At 36.8% G+C, this 24,019-nt stretch overlaps 1 protein-coding gene across 1 annotated transcript in view; it reads left to right on the forward strand.

The window, feature by feature from the left end:
- LOC122815364 (dynein axonemal heavy chain 3-like) overlaps positions 1 to 24,019 on the forward strand; it is a 4,921,723-nt gene that overhangs the window by 438,269 nt on the left and 4,459,435 nt on the right. Inside the window, exon 4 of the mRNA XM_044087818.1 lies at positions 10,001 to 10,139. Within this exon, the coding sequence (XP_043943753.1) occupies positions 10,001 to 10,139 (139 nt within the window). The remainder of the gene's footprint in view (positions 1 to 10,000; positions 10,140 to 24,019) is intronic.

Genomic DNA, 24,019 nt, shown 5'->3' on the forward strand with positions numbered 1-24,019 from the left:
TGGTCTGATAAGGGTAGAGTGCAGCAGAGGTATGACCACTCTGGTTTTGGATGTGATACCCATATGTATGATGTGCACAATGCAGAATATGCTTGTCAGCACTATGGACACACAGTGATGAAAGTGTAGATTGCTATCAACATGTGTTCCCTAGTTTCACAAAACTGTGTTTGAACTTAGAGGGGTGCTATATATATATCATACTTAGCAGAGGTATTTCATTGCTAAAGGGACAATGAGTCATTGTATGCTTTAAGGTTCAGTCTGTGAGTTTAGCACCAATCATTTGTGTGTGGCAGCCCTTCCATAGTATGTTACGGTCATTGGGGGACTCTGTTAGTATGTCCAGTTACCAGTCATCTGAAACTTGATAAAACACAGGCTATCTACCATTGCCTGTGCTTCAGGGAAGTAGTTTGGAAACAGTTGAGGGCCCAGCACAGATCCTTGTGGTATTCTAATGGTAACTGGTTGCTGGTAGAGGTGCAGTCTCCAATTTTGAGAGTGCATGTTATGTCAGTCAGCCAGTTGCCTATCCCTGCAGTACTGTATGGCTTAATTCCCACATGGGAGATCTTCACTATGGCACATGAATGAGCAATTGTGTCAAAGGCCTTGGAAAAGTCAACATAAGTGGTATGTCCTACTGTCCTTCATTCAGGTCTGTGGGGTCAGTATACAAGAAGTCCACAAGGTTCAATGAGCAAGATCTACCCTTTACAAAAACAACATGGGTAAGGTCAAGTTTGTTAAAGGTCACCTATGGCCCTGTGAATATGGTCTATGCTGATTCTTTCCTAGCCTCGCAGATATGTCTTGTTAGGCATATGGGTCAATAGGGGTAGTTCTGCATGTTACCAGATTTATGTGCTTTTCATACCAGACAACACTTATTACATGTTGTACTGTGGTGGATATATGTGTGGAAACAATACGGAGACACCAGGTTTGCAGCACTTGGGGGCAGCAGATGGATGTATTGTAAATATGTGACACATTGTTAGCTAGGGTCCTCAGTTTGTAATATTTACACATACAATTTCATGTCATAAACAGAGAATGGACAGTTAACAGCAGTAATACAGCATAATATGCACATTTCCAGAGTGCGACAATCAGCAGGTTTGTGCAATGTTTAACAATGTGTATAGGCATGCAAGATATACATGTTTGTGTGTAGGTAAACAGCATGCAAACATTAGCCACATTGCTAAAGTCTGACAGTAAGTACTGAGTCTATGAAATACACTTGCTGCTTAATTGACTCTGTGGCAGCATGTGTTAATGCATTGATGCATTCCTTGTTGGAGACCGATGGCACTGGGTTGGAGTACAGGTGTATTTAACACTTTTAAATACATTTAAATACATTGTTGCTGTATCTAATACTTTTGAATATATGTAAATATTTTGCTGCCAATCCCTGTTGTTGCAATTTGGTGTGCAATGTGCACCTTCCCACAAAAATGCCTTAAAGAGGTGAAATAGGTTAATAGGATGGTGGTGAAATGGGGAGTGAGCAGGGGGAAAAATAAAGGGAAAGCAGGGCAGGAATGTGGAGGAGTGAGATATTCATTTTTAACAGTGTAAAGTGAACATATGTAGAAAATATTAACTGAATTTGGACTGCCACCTCCAGAGAGAGGAGTGATCACAACACAATCATGTTGTATAGCCATTTGAACCAAATTGAGTGTGTCATAAAGACACATGTGCAAAATGGAGTTATGTATGGGATTAATTTTTTTTTTGTGGGGCAGGTGCCCATTTTTTTTTTTTTTTTTTTTTTTTTTTTTTGTAGAGAGAGAGAGAAATTTTGGGGAAGTGAGACACCATAATTAGGATGAGGATGGGTATATCCTGAACCTATGGCTGTCAACCTGGATGACAGTGAGAATAGAGTCCTCACCCACTGGACTGTCATCACTGTTGCCTCACTCCACCACAGGCTGAAGTGCTTGATCTCGCCTTCTCCTCCTCCTGGTACATTCCAAAATGAGGGAGAGCAGCCTCTCCAACTGGCGTAGGCATGCACTAACAGTTCGGTGCACAACCCTACAAACCATCCCTGGCAATTCAGCATGGGCGATAAAATCACTTCTTCTGCTGCTCCTGGAGGTTACCACTGGGCCAGCCTCCAAGGCAGGACTACCTGAGGGGGCAGGTAGTGCAGGGACAGCAGAGGCTGTGCTGCCAGGTTGGATCCCAGACACACTGGGCAATGTGCTGGAGCCAGTGGAGAGGGGTGCAGGCAGTTCCTGTGGGGCAAGCCTACCAGACTGTGCTATGGAGCATATAGTGATGTGGTACACATGGATGACATGGACACATTTTGATGACACACATAATAAAATGAAAAAATAAAAAGACTAAAATAAAATAAAAAGAGATAAGAGTTTGGGTGACAGAAAAAAAAAGATAAGATTATTACTTTCATATGTGGCATACAATGCATTGATACAGTTATTTGACTCTATTATCTTAATATTTACTTTTAAGACTACTAACTCCTAACAGATAACTTTTACTTTCAAGAGTACTAACTCCTAACAGATACACACTACACTACAGATGCAGCAAGAACTCATTGACATGTGCATATATTACACATATGCATGTTCCAATTATGCAGATTACAATTTACAGCAGGGCAGTTGTGCCACTGGTATTGAGGTTTGAATTTAATTTAAATTTAATTGAATAATTAACTGTATTGTAATGTTCAGAAGTGTAGTATTGAACCTACAACCTCTAACAAAAGAGTCTTGGTTTGTGCTACAGACTACTGCATGCATATTCGCTTTTACAGTTTAAATATGCATGCTCGATTTGATATTCTAATATTGGATTTGTGTTTTGTGCTGCAGACTAATGCATGCATACTTACTTTTATAGCTGAGATATGCATGCTTATTTGATACAATTCTGCAAAATACCAAAAAGCTATCTTTAATCTTTAATGCCACAATAACAGTACTCTTCTGCTGCATACATACTGCATGTTTCCCTCATCCTCACCAATCTAGCCTCATGGGGTTGAACATTTACCTCACGATCATGGGCAGCTGTGGAAAAAATAGAACAAAATAGGATATCATTATGAATATCAGTCTTGCCTACATTGAGCTTTTAAGTCTTATAAGTACTGTCTGTAGCTGATATTTAGGCAGGTGTGTGATATCCACAGTCCTAAAATTTCCAGTCCAGTGGTCAAGGGTATCCCTCTTCCTCCTCCCTAGGTCATTGTAGTGATGCCTACATTGGTCACCAGTGCATGGGATAACAGTGGCACTGGTTACAGCCTGGGTTAAACTATACCAAGCTTTCAACTTATGCTGAGAAACAGAATAGTCCCCCTGCAGAAGCCTGACACTGTGGTTCTTAGTCAGGAGTCCAATAAATATCTTGGACTTCTGGACATCCCATCTCTGTGTCCTAAACCTGATACCTTCCCCACAAATTCCTGAATCACCCAAACACAGTGCTCGGCAGTGGCACCTCCAAGCACTGAGTTTTCACAATGGTAACTGGAGCACAACAGTGGCACAATAGTGGCAAGGAAAGCAATTTCAAGGTTATTGGATGCACAGGCAGTTGTGTATGTGTGTTAGAGAAATGTGAAGGCCATGGCAGTCCAGATAGCAGAAATATACTTATAGGAATATACTACACAGTATATCAACAATCATACATTTGATAATACATGTGATAATGCACAGGTAAGTAAATACATAACTGACACAATGCTAGTGCCTCAGTCCTCCTACATATAATTAATATCAGCTACAACATGTCATATTCTATAAGTTAGAGTGACTATAATAGGAAGTGGAACAACATAAAAGTGAATAGAATATGCTGTATTCAAACACAGGACCATGTGTATGACAGTCCTACACTTGCCACAAGAAGGTTGAGAAAGCACTTGCCTATGTTGTAGTTCATTGTTATAAACTGTAATGTCACAACAGATAAACAAAGTTTGCATACCCTGTATTACAACCCAGGACCATCTGTACTGCAGCCTTACATTTAAAACCTGCTGCCACAGGACTAGTTACATGACATTCCCTAGTTTACTAGTCATTCTTAAGATTTTGCTGTTAACCGCAGTACAGCATTGCTTACTGGGTTTGTGCAATACCTATTAGTATTAACTGAATGCATCTGGTTTCTATTTTTGGCTGTCTGGGTGCTGTGTGCTTCCTGAGTGGGCCAATTGCCCAGTTGGTACACTGCTGCACTTCACACAAACCAGTTAAGCACAGCCAAACCTGGCATTAATTTTTCTCTGTTGCCCATGTTTGCACTACTCAGTGCATTGTGCAAACTCTGGCCAATAAAAAGAAAAGAAAGAAAAGGAAGAGGTAGTTGTAATCAGGAAAAGCAATCTATGACATACACAATAGAAAATGTTATTACACATGTAATATTTCTACTTAGGTCTAGTTTGAACTCTCACTCAAATGCACCTTCAGAACACAGGATGGGTGCCTTATCCCTCTTTGCCACACAAAAACTTTGCAACAAAGAACATAACTCACTATGCAAACAACCAACTACAACAACATCTACACTGGTATCAAACCTTACAAGTGTTAATTGTACATGTATTAGTTTTGGATGTAGTGCACCTAGTGATCACACAACCTGTCATGATTATTGTTTGCAAATATACAGCTCTGTCTTACATTTTTGTGTTTGCTAGCCATGCTTTATTTATCTGAGCAGTAGTCTGAGACATGCTGTGTGTAAGCCATTCTATATCATTGGTCTTAAGATGTGTGAGGATATTAAGTGGAAATAATATCATATGCAGTTGCCAACAAATGAAGGGCAGGTTGGATGTTAAGGAACACAACCTATGACTTGTGTGCTGCTTACTTACATTTTCATCCTTACATCTAACAATTTGTAGATCTAACCTGACACACCCAGTGGATGTAAGGCAGCCTGCAGTGCTGCTATGTTTTCCTTCTCCCAATGACTAATCAGTCACACTGCAATCTATTAAAAACAATCACTGAGGGAGTGCTTGCACTATGTTTACATCTCCTTCACAGATCCAACTTTTTGGGATTCATTAGTTCTAATGAGTTCACACCTCCTTTACATCTTCACTATGCTAACAGCCTTGAATCTACACCATAGAAAGGCAGCCATGTAGCAAGACAGACTTATGATGGGGGCAGTTGTTTATTATGCAAAGACAGCACATAATGCTATTTCTTAAGATATATCTGTACAGAGAAGTACTGCACTTTAGAGGGTATCCTTCCATTTAGTCAGCTACACACTGCATATGCCAGAATGCATTTAAGAAATATCTAAAGAATAGACTTTTGCACTTTTATCTGTATGCATTATTTAGAAGTGATAGTATGGGCATGTTTGCCAAGCTATTTCAGAGGTATACATGACTGTCAATACATGAAAATGGAATGCTGTGTGAAAATATGTACAAATGTTTCAGGGACAGTTCCTCTGATAGAACTTTTAGCATTTCAAAGAGGGTTTGTTAGCAAATTGTGTCATTTTCCTGTTCTTTTTTCAGGGGGAGCATAGGTGAGTAACTGTTATGGCACAAACAAGGATAGATGTTCTTTTATTAGCTACCTGTGTTACATTTCCATGCTAAAAAAACTATCTGTTGAAGTTGAAACAATATGCCAGATTTGTCCTATATACTTCACTTCTTTGCTTTTCGTGTATTGCAGATTTTTGCATGTTCATTCTTTTTTTTGTCTTCCTTTAACATGTATCATTCAACCATCTGTACATATTCTGCATGCGCAGTGCACAAAATTTCACTTGGCTTAAAATGTTCCATACCTGTGGGACTAATAAGCAAACTTAGTAAACAAATTTCCATTTTGAAGCTAATGCTCATGTTGACCTAAACTCTGTGTTTAAGAAAAAAAATTAACCTACTTCTGTTCATGAGAGTTGTTAATTAAGAGCTTTATTCCTCTTCTGGAAAATGATTATTGACGTCACTTCTCTATGAAAAATTGAACAGCTCTAGGCAATAATGTATAAAGACCTTGGTTTTAGTTTTGCAAGGTTAAAAAGTCTTTTTGAAAATGATTATTTCTTTCAACAGTTGTTCAGAATTTATCAGGCTACACAGCTGTCAGGCTATGTAGGCATATGGCATTTATGAATATTTGTCCTATCAAATCTGCAGGAAATGTGGAAAGTATTTAGACTCCATCACTCCTGACTGAGTGATGGTGCTTTAGTATCTGTTATGTCTAAATCAGCTGCATTATTTTTCTGCAAGAATAATATAACCATTTCAGTTGCAGGACAGGGCTGCACTACTCACGTGTTTAGGAAATTGTTTCAGTCGTCCATGTTTGCACTATATCTGTACAAACCAGATGTAAGTAACATATTTTGAGTGGTTTGCATGCTGTCATTTAGCATTCTTACGTGGTTTACATTTAGATACCTGGACTCACCTGTGGATAATTAACTTTCAGTACTACTTGTTCTAGAATGGCCATTTTGTATCTGATTTGCTGGATCTTCACTCTTTTTTCACAAGTGCTGGAATGGAGGCATACAAGCATTGATTTGATCTCTGTTTTACCAGAGTTGCTTTCTCTAAAGTTACCATGTAGAAAGGTTCACATGTGGTCTGCCACTACTGCTACTAGTCACAGTCCCCACTGTATTTATCTCTTTCATTAAATTGATTGGCACTCAAGTTAAAATATAGCTGGATAAGAATGTAGATGAGGAGATAAAAATCACTCACATAAATAGCTTAGTTGTTAGCATTCTGGTGTTAATATTTATTAATTAATTTGATAAGTGAATAAGTGAAATGCATTTTCTTAACCTTATCCTCCATGATGCTGATTGCAAGGGCAGTATAGAAATATGAGTTCTTCAAAGACTAGTTCTTTGAAGAGTTTGTCCCAAACAGAATTTTTATACCGAAGTTCTCAGTTCACAGCATCTGAAAACTCACTGAAAGGGAGTCAGCTGATGTTGTTCTGTCCTTATTCCAGAACACTGGTCAACACTGAGATAGAATATAACATGCATAATACAATGGAGTCAGGTAGGGTGTTGGGTTCGAAAACCTCCACTCCAACATGCAGGTTTGGGGCACAAATACTAATTTTCATATGTGGTTTGGCTATTTTTTTCATATGGATTCAATGTTTGAACATTTTGTTTAGTTGGGCTGGTTTTAATTCTTTCTGAGAGCTTGACTTCAAGGATTCTGTAAGTTATCCTGCAGTTTATGTTTTTTTTTTTCTGTATCAGACAGCTTTTGCAAAAGCATTTGTTAATATGACAGTGTAGTCGCTTATGCACTTTCCAACAAAGAGCTGTGAGAGTGAGATCCTTGTGCTGTATGCTGAAGTCTTTCCTAACGTCTAAGTCAGTTACCTTTCCTTCTGCAATTGTTTTACTTGGATTGTTTTATACTTTCAGCAGACTTTATTTCATATCCCTCTGTTTTTTGCAGAGGGATTACACTGTCATACAGGATGAACATGTGCACTTCTAAGAGTTACTATCCATGTTGTACTGTTGTTAGAAAAAATAATATTGAAATTGTATGTAATGCAAAAGTGACAAGCTGACTTACTAAGTTTGATATTTATATATATATATATATATATATATATATATATATATATATATATATATATATATATATATATATATATATATATACATACAGTTAGGCAGGTCTTTAGTAACTAATTTTCAGCTTTGGTTCATAATGGCTTTTGGGCTCTTCTACTTTGAAACATACTTGGTCACTGTGTTTTTATGGAACCTTTCAGTTTGGTAGCTAACATTAGAATGACATGTCCAAACTAATTATGTTATTCGGGAACAGAATACATCAGCATAATGCAACCTACAGTAGTGCAGAGTGGCTTATCAGATAATGACTGATCACCTAAATAGAATCTGTACTGCAGTTCAGACTTAGTAGCTGCATTGCTGCATTTAAAACACAGGTATTTCGTTAGATAGTGCCAGCCAAAGTCAAATGACTAAATCTTCTGTAAACCACTTCATGAAAATATATACTTATAAGTACTTTTAAAAAGCATGTTTATAAAAAATCCCTGGAATCCCTAGAAAAACTAACAAAACATATATTCCTGTGTGAGTGTCTGTGTGTTTGTGTGTGTGTGTGTGTGTGTGTGTGTGTGTGTGTGTGTGTGTGTGTGTGTGTGTGTGTGTGTGTGTGTGTGTGTGTGTGTGTGAGTGTGTCTGCATATATGTGTTATATTGATATATTTTCAAGGTTTATCACACCAAGTTGTGAAAGCAGGATTCTAAATGCATTCTCGAGGGCAGTGTGGTGAAAATCCAGTAATAAGTCATGGAAATATCATACCACAGCTGGAAATGGATGGCGCAGTGGTGCAGCAGTAGCGTTGTCACCTCACAGCAAGAGGTTCTCCTGCTTGATTCTTGGCTGGGGTGCCTTCTGTACAAAGTGTGCATGTTCTCCCTGCATTTGTGTGGGTTTCCTCCAGGTGCTCCGGTTTCCTCCCATGTTACAAATACATACATTTGGAGTATTTCTCCCCAGACCTCCGCTGAAAATTGGCTTCATTCCAAGTCGGACTTTCCCGGTAAACAAGTGTTAAATAAATAAATAAATCAATAATAAATAATAATAAATATAACTTAAATAGAAATAAATACAACTTAGCAGTTCTGAGACAATAAACGAGGACGTATGTTGGGAAGAACAGCATCTGTAGCTCATAAAACAATATTACTGAAAATGAAAACAGAGCCATAATCACTGGAAACTAGCAATGTTAGGATCACTGCAGCTCTGAAGATGTAGCAGTGTTAGGATCACTGCAACCCTGCAGATGGTACCACTGTTAGGATCACTGCAACTCTGCTGATGGTACCGATGTTAGGATCATTGCAACCCTGCAGATGGTTGCAATGTTAGGATCACTGCAACTCTGCAGATGGTAGCAATGTTAGGATCATTGTAACCCCACAGATGGTAGCAATGTTAAAATCATTGCAACCATGCAGATGGTAGCAATGTTAGGATCATTGCAATCCTGCAGATGGCAACAAAAAAAGACAGCGACCAAAATCCTCTTTATTAGCATGACCAGTGCAGAAAGCTGTGTTGGACTGTGCAGGGAATCATCTTAGTGCAGGTGAGAATATATGCAGAATGTCTTGGAGATGGCCTACAAAACAATAAAAAGGACAACTGCAGGCATCTGTAGAAGACATTAGTCTTGTATATTGAAGTATAAAAGCAATAGTTTATTCCAACTGTGTTTCCATAAGGCCCTGAAAATACTTCATTAGTCCTTAAAATGCTACAATGGGAGGTGGGGAGCTGATATGTTGGTTGAAATATAAGATCATTCTACTGCTCAGTTCTGAAACATAGAAAACATTAAACAGGAACTGTGTCATCCTCCCATTTCAGTTACATACTATAAGCCCTGCCAGAGGGACATAGATTTAATGCTGTTCTGCAGAGAATGTGGGATTAGCTTTTATCTTTGCTTTACACAATACATTCGGATGAATCTATAATAACACTCTAGGCCATTTGAGCATAATGCAAAACCTGATGTCAGCCAAGGCAGGACTTGTCGAATATATAAGATTATGCATAAATACATGTAACAGCAAAATGTTATAAGCTTGACTCTGAAGTTTCTGGAGTGTTAGTTTTGCATGCCTGAAATTAACAGTTCTAGCAGTGGAGGAGATTTAATCAAGGGAATATTGAGTTAAGGATTTCAAGCAAGCTTGATTGTGTCTGTCAGAAAGGCTTCTCTCAGGGGTTTATTTCTGTCATGTAATTTGTGTGGGGCTTATAAGAATGTCATTTCAAATGGAGTGTCACTTTATACATGGTGGGGGGGGGGGTGTACAGATGTAGGCATTTATTATTCTGAGTTTGCTGCCATAGCTGTAAGTGTAACTGAAATTATCTCTTTTTCCACATTGTGCTTTCCACCTACAGATACTATGATCTTATTGAGCGATCTATCGACCCTTCAGTAGTTACTCCTCTTAGTGATGAATGGCTAGAGGGAATCTATTCTTATATCCCAGCACAGCTGTGCATTGTGCAGAGCAAAGCCCTTCAGGATTTAACACAGGTATGACTGAAATATGCTAGCACATACTGTTCTTGTTACAGCATTAATGTTTTACAAATGTAGTAATTCAATGTTTCAGCAAAGCTTTTATTCAGTGGTGTTTTTGTAGAACTAAATAACAGTTTGTTTTCCAAGTACATCATTTCATTCACATTCACATTCTGAGTTTTGTATGTGACCAACAAATGTATGTAAATATCTTCCATTCTCTCTCATATGTACACACACACACACACACACACACACACACACACACACACACACACACACACACACACACACACACACACACACACACACCCTGTTAAAAAAACAACCGCAATAAGTTTTTCTGGTATTTTGTTTTGTAGAAAGCAAGCCCCTAAATGTTTTCACACCCCCTGCTGCATATATATAGTTTCACTTTAGATTCCCAGAACTACTAAAATATCGAACCTTAGTAGCTTGAGATTTAAGTGTCGAAACTGCACTTGCACGAATGTTCAGAATATCGAGTGCAGAAATTGCGAATGCAGAAATGTCGAATCGGCGGTGTGGATGTAGCTGGAGATTCAGTTACATCCACAGGTGTTTTGGGTAGGGATTCTAGTATGTGTGAGTGTAACTGGAGTTTTGAGGTGTGAGTTAGGGTAGGTAGGTAAGATTGTGAATGTGTAAGTGTTGCGATTGGTGGTTTTGTATGTATGTGATGTGTGTTTATGCAAGGGGAGTGTAGGATGTGTAGTGGTTGTTTTTGTGTGTTTGTGTTCTTAGTGCGACCTCAGAGTTATTATATATAAGTAGTGGGGGCGTGGGGCGTCCGGGGGTGCTTCCCCCCTTGCATATATGTAGGGTCAGTGCATGTGTTTGTTTTGTTGTGTTTGTGTGTGCTTTGTTGGTTTATAGTGTAGGGGGAAAGGTGGATGTGTGCTTGTCTGTGTGTGGAGTTTAAATGTGGATAGTCGCGAATTTGAATTCCGCGCTTTTGAGGTTCGGGTTTTCACATTTTTGGCTTTACAGTCTACAGATACTGAATTTCGATATTTCAGTATTTTGGGATTGTAAAGTGAAACTATATATATATATATATATATATATATATATATATATATATATATACACACATATATCAGCTCTGAGTTCACACAACAGGATTGAAAGGGCAAATTCCCGCTCTGCTGTGATCTCTTAAAACCATTTACATTTTGAATAACTCCAGTTTTCAATTATTAGTGTCACTGTTTAAGTCTGTTGAACTTATTTGTAAATCAGCCATTGTCACTGCACCCTCATATAAGGAAAATACCCATCTCAGCCGTGTCCTTTATTTAAATGCTGCTTTTTCAAAGGCTTGGTCAAAAAGTCACATTTAGCGAACAGGTGATCGGTAAAATGCCATGTGTGTTTACATTTGTGTGTGTGTGTGTGTGTGTGTGTTTGTCCGCATGTACATAGGATCATAATAAGTTACTAGGCTATTGATCCTGAGGCCCTTACAAGCCTAGCCAAGAGTTTAGCCCATGCATAGACAAGTCAGCACCTGATGCCCCTGTCCAGCAGGGACACGGGTGGAATCCCAGGGATGTATTTTCTATTTCACATCCAGTTATCCAGGTTGCACTTAAAAAGGGGTAAAGGGGCACTTTGCTTGATGTGGAAAGGGAGCCTATTCCATAGATGGAGGAGTCTCTGAGACACAAATCTGTCCTGCCAGCAAGTCCTATTGATGTCACAGACCAGGTTGAGGCCACGTGTGTGAGTTACTCAAGTGGAGCTTGATTTGTGGAAATGCAGCAGTCCCATCAAGGTGGGTCTGAAATCACCTTGTATGCCAGACAGAGGTCACCTCTGAGGAGTCTGTATGAAACAGAGTAAAGAGATAGGGCTTTTAGCCTATATGTGCATGGTAGATTTTTGAGGGCCTGGATTCTCCTGGTGAGGAACCTCTGTGGGATCTAGCTGCTACATGTGCTGTGTGAGGTACATGCCAAATGGGGCATTGTACTCAATAATGGGCCTTATAAGGGAAGGAAACAGGGAGGTTATGACCTCCTTGTCCCAGGATCAGATTCCTTTACTTATGAGGTTGGTCATGTAGAAAGCTTTCTTTACAATTTAAGCAACATGGGGGTCAAAAGTCAGGCAGCTATCAATCTGGGTGCCCAAATCCCTGACGACTGACTGCATGCTTAGAACATTGTTATTAATGTGATAATTTGTGGGGACATCTTTCTCCCCAAAGGGGATGATGATGCATTTTTTGTATTCAGCTTGAGGCCATGTTTCTGGCACCAGTTATTTGTTTGGGTGAGACCCTCTTAAAGGATGTCCATGTCACTAGGGGAATTGATGACAGCTCCCAACTTCCAGTCATCTGCAAACTTCATCAGACATACCCCACTGGTTTTGGCCTGTACCTCAGAAAAGTATAGCCCAAATAACAGAGGCCCCAAGACCAAACCCTAGAGTACATCACTCAATACGGGTCTACTGCTTGACGTGGCTTCCCCTATTTTGACTAGGTGAGTTCTATCAGTGAGCCAGTTGGCTACCCATTTGGCGGATCGATGCCTAGTTGAGAGAGTTTATCAATTATGCTTGAGTGGAGAATAGCGTTGAAGGCTTTGGCCAGGTCAGCGTAGGTGGTGTGCACTGTCTTCCTCTCATCCATGGCTTTGGTGACGGTCTCAAAAAAGTTGACCAAATTTAACAGACATGATCTCCCCTTGATGAAGCCAAACTGTGTGGGATCAAGTGTTTGGAGGTTGCCAATGTCCTTGTGAATGAGATCAAATAAAATCCATTCCATGGCCTTGCAGATCAGGCTAGTTAGGCTGATGGGTCTATAATTTCCCAGATCAGTGGATGCTCCACCTTTGTGTAAAGGGATGACAGTGGCTGTCTTCCACTCATGTGGGACAAAACTGGTACTTAGGCTTTGGTTGAATAGGGTGCCTAATTGTGCTGCAAGTTGCTGCCTGAGTTCATGTAGGATGCATTCTGGGATGTTAACAGGTCCCATAGAGGATGTATTTTCTGCCTTTGAGAGAGCACTGATGACCTGATCCCTAGATATAAGGGGAAGGGGGCAGGTACTCGGAATGTCCTGATTTACTGATGGGGGACAGACGAATGACATTTACACTGAATCTGTCAGCCAGCAAGTTTCCTATATCTATGGAATTTGTATATGTGGTGTTCTTGGCCACCAGTTCTGGACAGATTTGGGTGCTACCTTTGAGATTATGGACATATGTGAAGAAGGTCTTATGATTGTCTCTAGTAGATGTGGCCAATTTGCTTTGGGTGATTTCACTAATGCTCTTATTTGCTTGTTTAGGCTACGGAGAGATTGCTTCCAATTGGGCATCTACTCCTTCTTGGTCCTGGACAGCAATTGTTTTCTTTATTTATTGCAAATGTCCACCAGATAGGTTTACTCTTCCTTGTGGAGGATGATTTAGTCCTGTCAGGTATTCCTGATTCCTTGCATCTATATAAATATAAATGTTCGTATAGTAATTTGATATAGTTTTGGATGCTGGTGCCAGTTCCTAGAGAGGGGGAGGAGGCTGTGAAGCTATTTACACCATCCCTCAGGAGGCTTTAATCAGCTTTGGTGAAGTTTTTTTGATTGACCCTAGCTAGAGGGGGAAGGTCGGGGGAGATGGTGACTTTGTACGTGACTGCTTTTTGACTGATTTTACAAGGGAAGATGATACTGCAGAGATGCTGCAGTGGTTACACATGTTGGTTAATACCAAGTCCAAGATATTATCACCTCCTGTGGGAGTATCGACTAGGTGTTCCAAAGCATTTGCTTTGACAAAATCAAGGAATCTCTGAGCATTTGTGTTCTGGCAAGAGTAGCTCTTCCAGTCTATGTTTGGATAGTTAAACTCACCCATGATCAGGGTAAAGGGTTGAATCTTGATAGATTCAAAGAGGTCTAGATAGGCAGTTTGGGTATCTTGGGTCAGATTTGAGGGTCAGTAGCTATCTATGATTTGTATAGGGGTTTTGGCAATAGTTAACTGCACTTGGGGTGTCTCCTGTGCATTATACTGCTTGACCAGCCTTGAGGTGTGTATGTCTTTAATATATATTGAAACTCCACCTCCTTTGGCTTTACTAACCACAGTTTGGGATCTGAATGTATGATAGGATGAGTAACCAGGTAAGGCTGGGGTGCTCTCAGCAGCTTTAAACTAGGTTTCTGTGACTGCACAGATTTAAGCATTTTCCAGGATTAGGAATGCTTGCAATGAGTGCCGTTTCATGTTTAGACTACATATGTGTGTTCTGTGTGGGTACAATTACTGTTCATGAGCAGCATGTTTTACTATCACAAGTATCAGATGTCTGCTAAGTATAATTTATGTAGAATATATTCCCTTTTCAAATAGTATCTTGAATTTAGAAAACTTTAGTATATACAGCTGAGCAATCATTATAATACAATATATTTGATGCAGTTGTGATGCCCCACCACTGGCAACAGTAATCAAGGAGCCTCAGTCCTCGCCATTAGCACCAGTGGGGAACATACACTGGGAGGATGGCAGGTACCCACACAGTATTTCCAGATGCAGCTCTCTGCATCAAGTGAATTTCAGTTAAGAACAGACAGAGACCACAGTCAGTCAGGGGCTGGTTTCTCCCTCTTTCTCCAGATCCCCAATAAGACTCTCCACTGGCACAGCTATAGAGTTGAGATCTCATCCAAGTGACCAAGCCAAGACCTCTAGCACCCTCTCTGTCCAACCAGTGCTCCATGTCCCTGCCCAAATAGCTCACACAAACACACTCTCTTTGAGGTTTGATTTATACAAACACACACACACCTGGGAAAGGCAGGCACAGGTTTACTACCTATGCCCCATTCTGCCCAGACTATAAGGTAGCTATCACTGCCACCAGTCACTCTTATCAGCTATTTTAAGGCCATTAACAAAGGGTGTCCAATCTTACTGTGTAATGGTACTATTAATACAAATGGTAGTTTGACCAAGAGCAAGGCTCTTAGGAGTGGCCCACAGTGTCACCAAATAAATATGCAAGTACTCTCTGAACTTAAATATCTCTAGAAAGATCAGCCACAATGAAATGTTAAATATATTTAATAATAAATAATAAAAGAACAAGAAAATACTCAGTATATCTTTACAGTGATATCAGAGTTCAAAATCACAGGAAATACTTAAAACAACATTGCAGGACAGTCTCAAATAAATAAAGAAAAACATCTAAATTAAGCTTTGCTATATCCCTGACTGTATCTAAGAGAATTACTATGCCCTAATAACTTACTTCAGAGTAAGGTAAGTGTGTGGTGAATGGATCTTGATGTTGTCATGTCCAAGACAGAATTCAGAATGCTCTGTCTCTGTCAAAGAGTTCTTATATTAATATCTCAAATATTACTGCTGGGATAGCTTGCAGAATGACTTAATTTCTTCTCATCTGACTCTATCCAAGTTAAACCCCCCACTGCTAAAAGCTAGCAGTATTTAACATCCACCTGTGAAAATACATAGACCTTAGATCCTTGGCAAATGATGGAAGTCATAAAACAATAAAACACTTCCAAGACAATACAGAAAACACCCTAGTTTTAGACACTGTGTCACTTCCTGCAATGAAACTGAAAGATAACATTTTTTATGGCCTGGCCATAAAGTAATTTAATTTCAGCTATTTTTCTGAAGTTAACCTTCTGTAGTCCAGTTTCCACTGTTAAAATATATACATCTAAGCAGTTAAAATAGTGTAGGTACATTTCTGTTCTATTCAAGTAGGGCACACTGTGGTTACATTTTAAGCATGTTGCAAAAACCTTTTCAACACACACTTCTGTATCAACAATTTGATATACACCTGATATACAGTTCTAATACATTTATAACACAAGTGTCTTAAATGAATCATGTTGATATTCACAAATGACATATAATTGTTTACAAAATACCAGATAGTTGGGCTGGCCGCATCTCCTTTCATGACACACACATGAAAAAAAAGCACCAGTTAGTCACTCTTAATATATGCCAGCTAATATTATCAGATTTGCATATCTGTTGTCCTTTATAAACATGGTCATTAACCTATATACAGCAGGCAAATCCCTAACATAAAAATACATTGAATAAATAGAGACAGTGTAAATTTTTCATTGAATATCTGCCTCTTTGTATACAGATACAACTAAAAACTTGTATTTAAGGTTTTTATTGCAAATGTTACACTGATGTATTAAATTATTGCCTCTACAATACTCTTTGCTAGTTATGCCTTCTACATTTGCATGGTTGAGTATTTAGTGTGCCTGTAAATTGCATTATCCTAGAATAACTATACAAAATGCTGGGTTCTAGTCAACATCCGTAGCCACCTTCCCTTAAGATGAAAAAATCAGGAAGAATAACTAAGCTAATACATAAAACATATCAGCAGATTAAATTACAAATTCTCAGAAACAAAGATAATAAATGTGGTTACTAAAGAATATAAACATATCTGTTTATTTATTTGCAGTTAGTTTATCAGGATGGTCCATTGGGCCAAGAAGAACCCATTTTCAATGGAGTCCTGGGGAGAAAAGCTCCATAAAAACAAAAATTACATTCAAAGTATTAGGTTACAGTAAGTACAGAAGTACAAGTAAAATCATAGCATTTAAAGATACAATTTGTGAAATCAACAAGTAAAAGTTATAAAATTTTAAGTAATTATTTGCAAATAAACAAATGTACATATAAGTGTATAGTGTGTGAGTGAAGAACCCAGGTGGCCATGTTCCATTTCATGAAACAAATTGTGATAAATGGAGCCATCAATCTAACAGAAAATTGTTAAAACCCCCATGTAATGCATCCCCCACATCTAAGAGTGCACCATCTTACTTAAAATAAACAACTAAGTAGTCACTACACTTCATGGAAAACAGAAAAGGGAACATTCCACCAATATTTTCACCTGGACAGTTACTCTTGCACAGTATTCTATTCATGCATGGTCATATTGCCAGTACTAAACTCTAAAATATATTTTTGTCCATATTTTCAAAACTGAATGCATGATATGTGTACAGGCATGTATGTCAATATTATTATACAGGCATTTTAAAATGGAATTTGTCACTACTCGCCCTAGGTACACACATAAAATATAGCCTGTCTCTGCCTCTCTCTTTCTGTCTGTCTTTCTCTATATATCCCTTCTACAAGATTATAGTCTCCTCCAAAATATACACATTCGATATGTATATGTATATATACACATCGGATATTTGACATATTTGATCTACATAAGCTCAATACGTCGAGCTGGCACCTCGCGTTTCGTAAAAATATACCGCCAATCATTAGCGGACCGGAGTTTTGCTCTGGCGACCCCTTACTGGGAAAAGCCGAAAGACAAACAACATCCTCAATACTGTAAAGAAATGTCATCTAAAACTTGGTCTTTTATATAGAAACAAACAGTTTCTGCCAATAAAAGCTAGATCTACCTTGGCACAGAGTTTCCCTCTCCCTTCTTTTCTCTATGCATCTCCTATCCTTACCCATTTCCAAGATAACCTCCTAGCTAAACTTGAATGTACTTACAATAAAATCGCTACATTTACTGCAAACAAACCCTACAAATCCCACCACTGTCTCACATTAAAAACATTACAATGGCCTGAGTGCCACCATCTTCTATTACAATCTCAGCTGCAAATTACTCACAACATTCTTACTAACCCCTTTTCCTGCCCTGCTCTAGCCACTATTATAATACAATACACACCCAAACCTGAACTTAGAAGCTTGCAACATCTACTTCAAGTAGACAAACCAGAGAAAAGCATGGGCAAATTGCTGTACAGTTGCTCTGTAGCCGTTTCTTGGAATAAATTTCCCATGTCCCTTTGTACCATTAATAAAAGTGATATCTTTAAAAAAGAACTAAAAGCCTACTTCCAACTTACTTGGGATTGCTCTTGTCAAGATCCAGCCTAAATTGTCATTAGAGTGCCTCCTGCATCAATTTCTTCTCTCGCGCACACTTTATCATACTGCCTTGCAATTTCCCCTACATGAGCCTTAGGAGAAACCCTTCATTTCTTTACTACGTCTCATTTCTGCACTTCTTCATAGTTTTATCACACCTTGTCTATCTCATGCTTTTAAACTCTGTACTCTACACCCTTTTCTCTTATTGTATTATGCACCTATCCTCTTCTTACCGCTATAATCTCACCCTGTTACTCTAGGCCTTTTCTTTTCTGGTATTAGATACTTTCTATTAATATGTTCAGTTAGCTTTAATACTGTATTGTATCTTCACTGCATATGTGTATGTTACTTATCTAAAACAGAAAATAGCATTGTTGGATATTTAAGCTTGTGATTATCGACTGTTGTCTGTATCTGTACTAGTATTTCTTGTGATGTTTGTATTTTAGAACTTTTCTCCTCGGTTCTCCACTAATAAAGGGCTACTTAGAACCCAGTTGGATTAACCCAGTTAACAAATGTTAAAATAAAAATAAATAAATACAATTCTAAAATGCCATACTACTGTTTTATATTAACTGTGTTTTTCTTTTTAGGCAAATTAGCTGAAGGATTATTGCTGCTATAATATAATTACTCTGCTTTAGCAGCATCTGTAGAACAGTAATGCACTTGTCCTATTGTCACAGACAATGGAAGGAATGGTCACCTTTGTGACCTTATTTTACCCAGGTGATTTATTCAGGAAGGCAGTCTTTTATCATGCTTGGAAGTATACTGTTATGTACATATAATAAGGCTATGAAAACTACAACACATTCACAGGTTTTGTTTGTTTAATTGCATCAGGTGAAATGTATTTCATCTTTATGACAGGATAAAAGAAGAATACTGCAGAAAGGTTTAAACAATGCACATACTCTAATTAACACAGACAGTTGGGTGTAGAACAGGAAATTCATCCCTGGCTTGGCACCTATGTCTCTAATGGACACAGGCAACTGTAAATGGTTAATATCCCAAGCCCCTGCTTACACTTATGAAGGGTACCAGAACTTGTCAGAGATTTGGGATGCATGGCTAGGCTTATAAAGGCCATTGAGTCATTACTCTAGTAAACACCTATGAACCTATGAATACAGATAAAAATTGTTAAACATTTTCATAGTCAGAGGAGCAGCCTTGCTGTCTAAGCACATATTCAAAATTTAAAAGAGAGGTTGGGAAGCACAATGATGTGAGCATTTCAATTGCTGCCTTATAGTACTTGGTTACTCAATTCAGCTCTTCAGAGGGTACCTTCTGTGAAGAATCTGCTCTTTCTCTTTGTGTCACCATGTTTCTCCCAGTGATGCAGTTTCCTCCACCCTGTTTCAATGATATGCCATAGTAGAACTGACAGACTGCATGTATGTGTGCATGGTGTGTGTGTGTGTGTGTGTGTGTGTGTGTGTGTGTGTGTGTGTGTGTGTGTGTGTGTGTGTGCGCATGCGCGCGTTTGTACGTATGTGTGCGTGTGTGCGTGTGTGTGTGTGTCACCTACAATGGAGTGGCACATCATCCAGAGATAGGTTGTAGACTATTACTCCACCATGACCATAAATTGGATGAAGCAGACAATTGGAGAATGAATAAATGCATCTGAAAGTTTAATAGGCTGACTTAAGTAACTCTAATACTTGTTAATGAGCTTTGTCATGTAATCCTGAGTTTCTTTCCTTCAAGTCTTCATTTGCTGTTGTGTAACTAAGCAAGTCAGTGTTCTTATGTCACTTATAAAAAGAGGCTTGTATGCCTAATGGGTTTACTTGATTAACATGTAGATTCAAAAACTCTGCAACCTGAGCACACTTACATTGCTATATATTTTTTTAATTTTATTTTCTCGTTCCTGCATGCAAAAGCTTCTTTAACATTTATACAGAGGAACGATTTTATCTTTCAATGTTAAAAGAAAATGATAACCACAAATAATATGTAAGAATGGATTAAAGGGAAAGAAATCGCTGTTCTGAACAATCGTAGTTTAGTGCGTTAATTCAGTATGTGTTGATGAAGAGACGTTCACTGAAACACCTCTTTATGATTTTGATATAGACCCAATTTATCTATTGCCAGTCTCCACAAAAAATCTCGACATTCTACTTTCTTAATGCACCATTTATTTATTTGTATACCTGTAATTTTCCCTTCTGAAAGATCTTCCCATTGTTTAACATAATAATATTGTATACTTATATTCATATAATATTTCATTATATTCCATCAATTTTTATTTTCTGTATTGTTTTTCATGATAACATTTGTCTCTTCATTTATACATTATTTTTCTCTTTTACTCATTTTTATCATAACTCAATATTTATCATACTTACATTTAAACTTTTTTACAACTAATCTCTCATGTTTTTCATTTATCCACTTTAACACTATATAAAAATTCAGTGAAGCAGTATATACCACTAGGTTAATTAACCCTAAACATTCTTCCTCTTTATCTAAATGTAAAACTACTCTTTTTACTGGATACAATCTAGAACCCCATATATATATATATATATATATATATATATATATATATATATAAAATATCTGCAATAATTCTTTTTCAAATGTTGCTGGCAACATAAATACACTTGTGGTGGAATAAACTTGGTATTTTTTGCAACAGCATTGGAATTATTGCTTCCACTCAGCCATTCTGGAGTTTGTTGTTCCTGGTTTTTAACATAAATACACTTGCTAACTGTGTTATTTTCCCATACTGAATTTATTAAATATGCATTTTCTGTAAATGATAACCTGTATGTTTTCCAGAAAAAAAATAAATAAATTCTTCTGTTATTTTTCCTACTGGATTCTGCTTGCATTCTTATTCCCAAATTTGATGTCTGAGGTAGAGATTTCATCATTGTACTATACATTCCCCCTATCATAACCACATTACCTAATCCTATACTTTTGTCTTTGTTTATAGTCATGCATATTACTTCTAAATATTCATTTACACAAAACATTAATTCTTTTATCTAGGTCCTCTTATTTACAATTTGTATATCATCTTCATAAGTTAATGATACTGGTATTCTTAATGCTTCACATTTTGCAATTGATTTCTTTTACAATCCCATTCATAACAAATAAAAATATACATCTCATTGGAAATCCCTATCATATACCCCTCCTCATATGTATTTCTTTACTTAGCCAGCCATTTACTAAAATGTTTGCTTTATTACTACATGTGGGCATACATAATTCCCTAATTTTCTCACTTGTATTATATTGTCTCATTATTGCCCATAAAATGTCATGTCCTATTGTATCTAATGCCTTATCAAAATCCTCTATCATAAGTTTACCTTCTTCTCTTCCATTTATAAAGTAATCTATATCTAACTCACTATTATAGGTAATTATTATTACTATTATAAGTAATTGTTGATACCCCTTCCCCCTTTGTTCTTGTATACTGTTCTCCATAATACTTTTCATCTCAAATTCATATCTCTTCTGTATTATTTTCTTAAAGACCTTATAGTCATTACTATTCAGTACTATCAGTCACAGGTTTTTTAATTGACTTTTGTCTTCTTTTTTTCCAAATAAATTTAAATATTCCACTAGATAAATCTTTATACATCAAACCTCCATTTAGTTAACTATTTAAAACATTTAAGAAATATTCTATAAGCCATTCCATTAAACTTTTATACTGAATCTATATTTATTTGTCTTAATACTTTCTGTAACTCATATACAGAAATATAATTTTCACATTCTTTATTTTCTTGCTCTGAAAACTTTACTTCCCATTTTATTTTCTATGTATTCTTTTTTCTTTAAACATTTTTTTGTACATACTCTAAAATAATATTTCTACTTTGTTTCTGTGTCCTTTCTCCCTTAGCATGTTTTTAATTTCTCTTATCATATGACTATCTTCCTTGACTACTCTACTTAAATATGCCAATACTTCTTCTCTTTTTCCTTTCAAGAATTATCATTGCTTGAATAATAACTCCTTACTCTTTCATTGATTTTTTTATATAATACTTTTGCTTTCTGAAAATATTTCAGTTTTGTGGTTACCCCTTCCGTAAGTCCAAGATTCTTTTCCAAATAATTAATTTACCATATCTCATAACTTCTAATATTTTACTTACATTGTTACTTTTCTTTTTACATTTGCCGCTTAAATCAAAATTGAAATCTCCTGCCATTATAATATTCATATTTATCACTACATAGTCTGGACTCTGGTGAATTAAACTTCCCCTTTCTTTACAAGTAACCTAAGCATATATTGCTATAACTATATATACTTGTTCTTTCTATATTAAATATGCAGTAGTTAATCTTCCTAGCCTTACTAAAGTTATTCTAATATTTTCACCATATTTCTGTAATATATGATTATACCAGAACACTGATCATTTCCCAAATTCCAAAGTAGCCCCTCCCCATAATTTTTCAGTTTGTAATCTTTCTTCTCATATCTTCTAATATAATTACATATATATCACATTTATTACACCATTCCAAAACTCCAGTCATTCTCACTTTATTCTTAATACTATTTACATTTAGAGAAAGCACTATAAAATTACTGCGTTCCCATTTTCTTAACTTTCTAGAAATTATCATTTTCATTTCTCATCCATTTCCTTTCTTTTTTTCCTCTTATACTTATCCTTTCAGTTTTTTTCTTTTTCTGTAATTATTTTACTCTTTCATCTATAGCATTCTTTTCCCCCTTCCAAATTTATAACTTCCTCATCACTTATTTCAGAACCTTGCTCTATTTCCTCATTTTTATTTTTTTTTTAAATGTTTATCTAGTTTATCTTTCACTTCTATGACTTCTGACATTTCCTCTCTTTTATATTTTCTTCCTTTTTTAATTTTCATTATCATCAGTTTCAGCTTTACAATCCATCAATAAATGACTGATTTTGTTGCATTTATAAAATTTCAGTTCAAATGTTCTTGTATCACAGCTCATTTATTAAAGGTCCTTCTTAAACACACACACACACACACACACACACACACACACACACACACACACACACACACACACACACACCATTTTAGTTGCTAACAGTATTTTATCATACCCTTTTTTCCTTCAACATTTATCATACTTAAAATATGTATAATGTTGTACTTTTTTATGTTTAACAAAACATTACAATCCCATCCATCAGTCCATAAACCATTTTTTATCATAAACCTTTGCTATGTCCAACACATCTTTATATAAGTGTTTTAAATATCCTTTCAAACATCTCTTTTTCTGTTTCCGTTCAAAATTGTACATGGATCTTCTTTTTTGTTTGCCTGTTAAACGCTTTTATTAAATATAAGTTCCAAGGATTACAGTTTTTCTTTTTGTATTCCCCAAGAAAATTTTCCATTGCATAAACAGTCTGAAATAAAATGTCAAAGAATATCTCTTTGTTAATAGCAATACATACTCTTAATATGTTCAATTAATATATTTTGAAATATCTATAGGCATATTGTTTTTTTCCTTTGTGATCTACTACCCTAAATAATTTTTTCCCAAGGAAGCAACTTATACACTTGCACATTATGCTAAAATACATGTTTCTGTATATATTGTTATGTAGCTGCTATAAATGTATTCATTGTGACCTTTTATTCTTGAAACAGATTTGTCTTCTTGTTTACACTACTCACATGGCAAATTATTGTCTTGTATGCATAGTGAATGCTTACTGATAGATTTCATGCTAATATAACCAGTTTGTAGTACCCCACAATATATATGTTTTAATTTTCTACATACTTCCTAAATTAGTTTTATACATGTCTACATTAATATAACCAGTTTGTAGTACCCCACAATATATATGTTTTAATTTTCCACATACT

Source organism: Protopterus annectens, chromosome 11.part0 (assembly GCF_019279795.1).
Source record: "Protopterus annectens isolate FY-2018-M chromosome 11.part0, PAN1.0, whole genome shotgun sequence".
NCBI classification, from domain to species: Eukaryota; Metazoa; Chordata; order Ceratodontiformes; family Protopteridae; genus Protopterus; species Protopterus annectens.